General features: G+C 50.0%; 1 protein-coding gene across 1 annotated transcript; it reads right to left on the reverse strand.

The window, feature by feature from the left end:
• Positions 1-1,816: 1,816 nt before the first annotated feature.
• Positions 1,817-2,492, reverse strand: PHYSODRAFT_343153 (hypothetical protein; the record flags this gene model as incomplete). The annotated part of the gene is made up of 3 exons (XM_009541687.1): positions 1,817-1,984; positions 2,062-2,202; positions 2,238-2,492. 3 exons carry the CDS (start codon positions 2,490-2,492, stop codon positions 1,817-1,819), a joined length of 564 nt encoding a protein of 187 aa, XP_009539982.1.
• Between the last annotated feature and the right edge of the window lie 1,381 nt (positions 2,493-3,873).

A 3,873-nucleotide genomic window follows, 5' to 3' on the forward strand; every position in this document is an offset into this window, starting at 1 on the left:
AGCTGGTGATGTTGGTTGTGGCGGCGGCACGGGTAGTATTACAACCCATCACCCACAAAATGTTACTCGAAGCTGATGGGTTTAATAAAATACTATAAAATAACCCACGGTCAAACATTCATTTCAGTGGACGCAATCGAACAGATGGGGTGCTACACGTTGGCGTTCAAGAGAACTTCGGTTTTATCTGTACGATCATATCGAGGCCTTCATTAGTGAGAATACAAATCCAGTTTGGTATGCGCCTGCACAAGTACTATCCAACTTCTAACGCGGTACCTAACTTTGGACGACGAACGGCATAACAACATACAGAAAGCTGTCGGAGCCTTTATTTCGAGAAAGCTTGATTCTGGAGAATGTTTAATGTTTAATGCACCGAAATTAGTGAAGTATGTAACGATTAGCGAGAGACAAAACTAGATCGCTGGCGCTTAAATCGGGAGGGCGTTTCTCAATTGAAAACGTGAAGTGGCTAGATGTACTTGATCGCTGTCGCTTAAAGGCTGTTCAGCTGTTGTCTGAAAAATCAAAAGTGAGGTTCATCTTCATCTTTCGATCGAATGGTCGATAGTAGCGAAAATAAAATATGCATGAAACTTTGGTAACGTTTTACCGTAGGGAATGCATAGTATACTAAGAAGCAATCTATGACTCAAGGTCAACGCTTTTCGAAGCTCATGCCACGTTTGTGAAATGCGCGACTAGATCACAACTCTCTGCTTATATCAAGGTTTTGATAAGCATAACAAGTACCTATGTGTAGCCTAAAATTAGTTAGTTGAGATGGTAGTAGATTTAAAAGTCTCATACTCCTAATGCGGACCGATGATGGTTGGGAACGCGTCATGCAAAAGCTCAAACACGTCGAAGTGTAGCTTGTAAGTAAGCCTTTCGCAGCATGGTTGAAGTCCGCGAAGCGGAGTTTGTGCCACCTTCATCCTCACCAGTCGTCAATATTGCCACCAAAAGATGCATTCCACAAAGCGGGGTTCGGTTGCCTTTATTTTCTTTCTTATGCAGATCAGATCCAGGATTTGAACATGCTGATTATATGACCGAATCGCAAGACCTGGACCAAACAACCTCAACAGTGGATCATGGCTCAACTTGTGTTCTTGGATATGTTATCAGTTCATCTTTTTGCCCTACTGAGTGCTGGCAATGTGAAAGATATTCATGTGGGCCGACTATTTGGACGAGGAGACATTCTGCAAGGACAAATACTACATAGAAGCCCATCACTGTCTCACTATCACCCCCATAGTCGTTTCTAGAGGTTTTTAGTAAGCTACCACCTGTATCTATATATTATAGCTGCTCGCCAGAGTAAGACCTCAGATGTTGCTCATCCTTATATGTATGTGGTGAGTTACTGCATTCCATTCGTTTATGGAGACTACGTATTCCTCGAAACCAGCGCAGAAACTACAACGTCTGGGCCAAGGCGTCGTGGGCAACGACTACGCTAGACTCAGGTCGTGCTGTAGTATTAGTACGCCAACAACCGAGTATAATGCTTTGACCAAGGCGGCATTGACTTTCATATGTAAGATACTTCGGAGTAAGAGAGTTAATGAGTATCAATACATGAATTGTTCTGTGTCTAGTATTACTTAGTTGTTTCCCTTCCTGTCAGGATGCATGTAAGACTGAAATACTCGAGAAAGACTACGTTGTTAGTCGCTGCCTCAAGTGATGACCCATGGTGCGCCCCCAATGTGCCCTTGCAAGGTCTTCAGGGTGCCATGAATCCGAGGTTGCCTAGCTCCTTCATGGTAGCACACTGGGCTCCACGTGATGTAGTCGATGTAGCCTAACTGTACCATAGTACAGTGAGTCTTGACAGTGTCGGCTGCTCCGTCGCCACCCCCGACACCTCTGCCTCCTTCTTTAGGGCCTCGTCGGCAGCTTCGACGTCTTTAGGCACCTTCGCTTCAGTAGACTCTAGTGCGTGCGCCAGAGCTTCGGCCATTGAGGAAACCTTAGTCGCACAAGGGTCCTCGGCAGCCAGGCTCCGGTGCAGCTTTCATCTCGGTTTGATGCGCTTGATCCACCGACTCCTGCACCCCTGATCCTTTCCTCAGTCTGCTGCGCTTCGCCGGGCTCGCCCACTTCGCCACCTCCGATGCAGGTATCCTTATCCTGGTGCATGGCGAACAGCTGGAAGGTCTTCTCGGCACCGCTGTTAGACGTAACAAACTGCACCACGCCGCTGATCATGTGTCCATTTCCACGAGCTCGTAGCGTGGGGCAGCCTTGACACCATCGAGTTGGAGGTCTGGTCTGGAGCGGAGCGTGGGCGTGGGCGTGGGCACGCCGACATCCGTCTTGGGCTTGGCGTTCTTGTTGTCCCTCCCCGTTGTCACAGTATGCAACGCCGTGGCCGTCGTAGCGGACGATACAGCAACGCTGCGCTGGAGCACCGACACGGAGTAGCAGGAGTCCATGTCTCTGCTCAGGAGCTTGCATGCGGCGAAGCAGTGGGCCATCGCCTCGCTAGCCACCGCTGGCAGGCCGTAGTAGACGCTAGAGCACCGCTCGTGTTGAGCTTCTGTTGTCGGTCCGGCTCGTCGCGAGCGGGTGCTCAAGGCGTTGTAGTTGGCGGCATGGATGGGGAGGAGGATCGGTGCATGACATGCTGGGCGGGTAGAACTTGAAATCTCTCGAGGGTGCTTTGCCACCAGTAAACTCGTGTAGGGTACCGGTACGTTGCCGAAAGATAGCACATGTGATCCAATCACTGTCACGATATCGCCAAAGCTATGAGGTGCAAATCGAGGCGCTACTGTGGTCTGGTAATTCCACTAAAATCCTCCTCTACCAAAAGGTATTAGAGACACCAACAACACGCTAACCCGCAAAAGTAAGCGCTTATTGAATCAAAACCTGAAGACCAGGAACGATCCCTTACATCGGGTCGGTTGCAAGCGCCTCTGTGCACCTTAGGTTATCTTCGGTCAACCCAAAAACCTGTACCACTAGCCACGAGCTAAGGCTAGGATACTATGTAGCGCTTTCGCGCAACCCCCCTGCAGTCATTCAGAAAGGAAGGGTACCGGCGTGTTAGGCCTTATACAGGGGACCAAGGTAAAACATCGGTAGGTAGACTAATACACTCAGGGACACTCTAATCCCACACATATATACTGAACGATACCCTAATACCGTTCCTGCCTCTCCGGCCACACCAACTCTTGGCGCTGCCAAGGAAACTCTCGGTCAATGCACGATAAGCTCCCCGACAGGCATCCACACGCAGCCGAGCGTGTCCAGGCACTACAATAAGCTAGCTACACTTACCGAAGTCGGACTTGACCCTTGCTGGCTTTGGGGGAAGACTGTCTTTTTATTACTGAGTTTTCTGAGGCCCTGGGGGCCTCGTTCTGGCCATCCTATGACGAGTCCTATGTCCCTATACAAATATCTAGTGTGAACGATCGCAATAAGGCGATTCCGGACACATCAAGTGATGACCGCGGCTACACTAATAAGTGCGGCCGAAGTACGTAACTAAATGCATCTGTACCTAAAAGTGGGTACCATGAAGCCTCGTTCGGGGTTGTATTAGGACCCGACGAGGCTCCGGCCACTACCTGTCACTTCAACGAGGATAATGTCGCCAGCTTAACCAAAGCAGCCACTTCCATCTCGCGCTTGACTGCTCCTTGATTATTGTACCTTGATTCTTGGGCGACGGGCAATCGCTCCGGTAGTCTCCATTTTCCGATACCACAACTGCCCCCGCCTGGACACGAGCCTCAGCAACAGGCGAGCGTCTAGGCGCCTTCCGTCCGTCAACTTCATGGTTCATTCATTGCGCTTGCGCTTGACCGCTGCGACCGCCGCTCTCCTGGACCTTCAGTGTCTGGT

The sequence above is a fragment of the Phytophthora sojae genome (genome assembly GCF_000149755.1).
Source record: "Phytophthora sojae unplaced genomic scaffold PHYSOscaffold_28, whole genome shotgun sequence".
Taxonomy (NCBI): domain Eukaryota; phylum Oomycota; class Peronosporomycetes; order Peronosporales; family Peronosporaceae; genus Phytophthora; species Phytophthora sojae.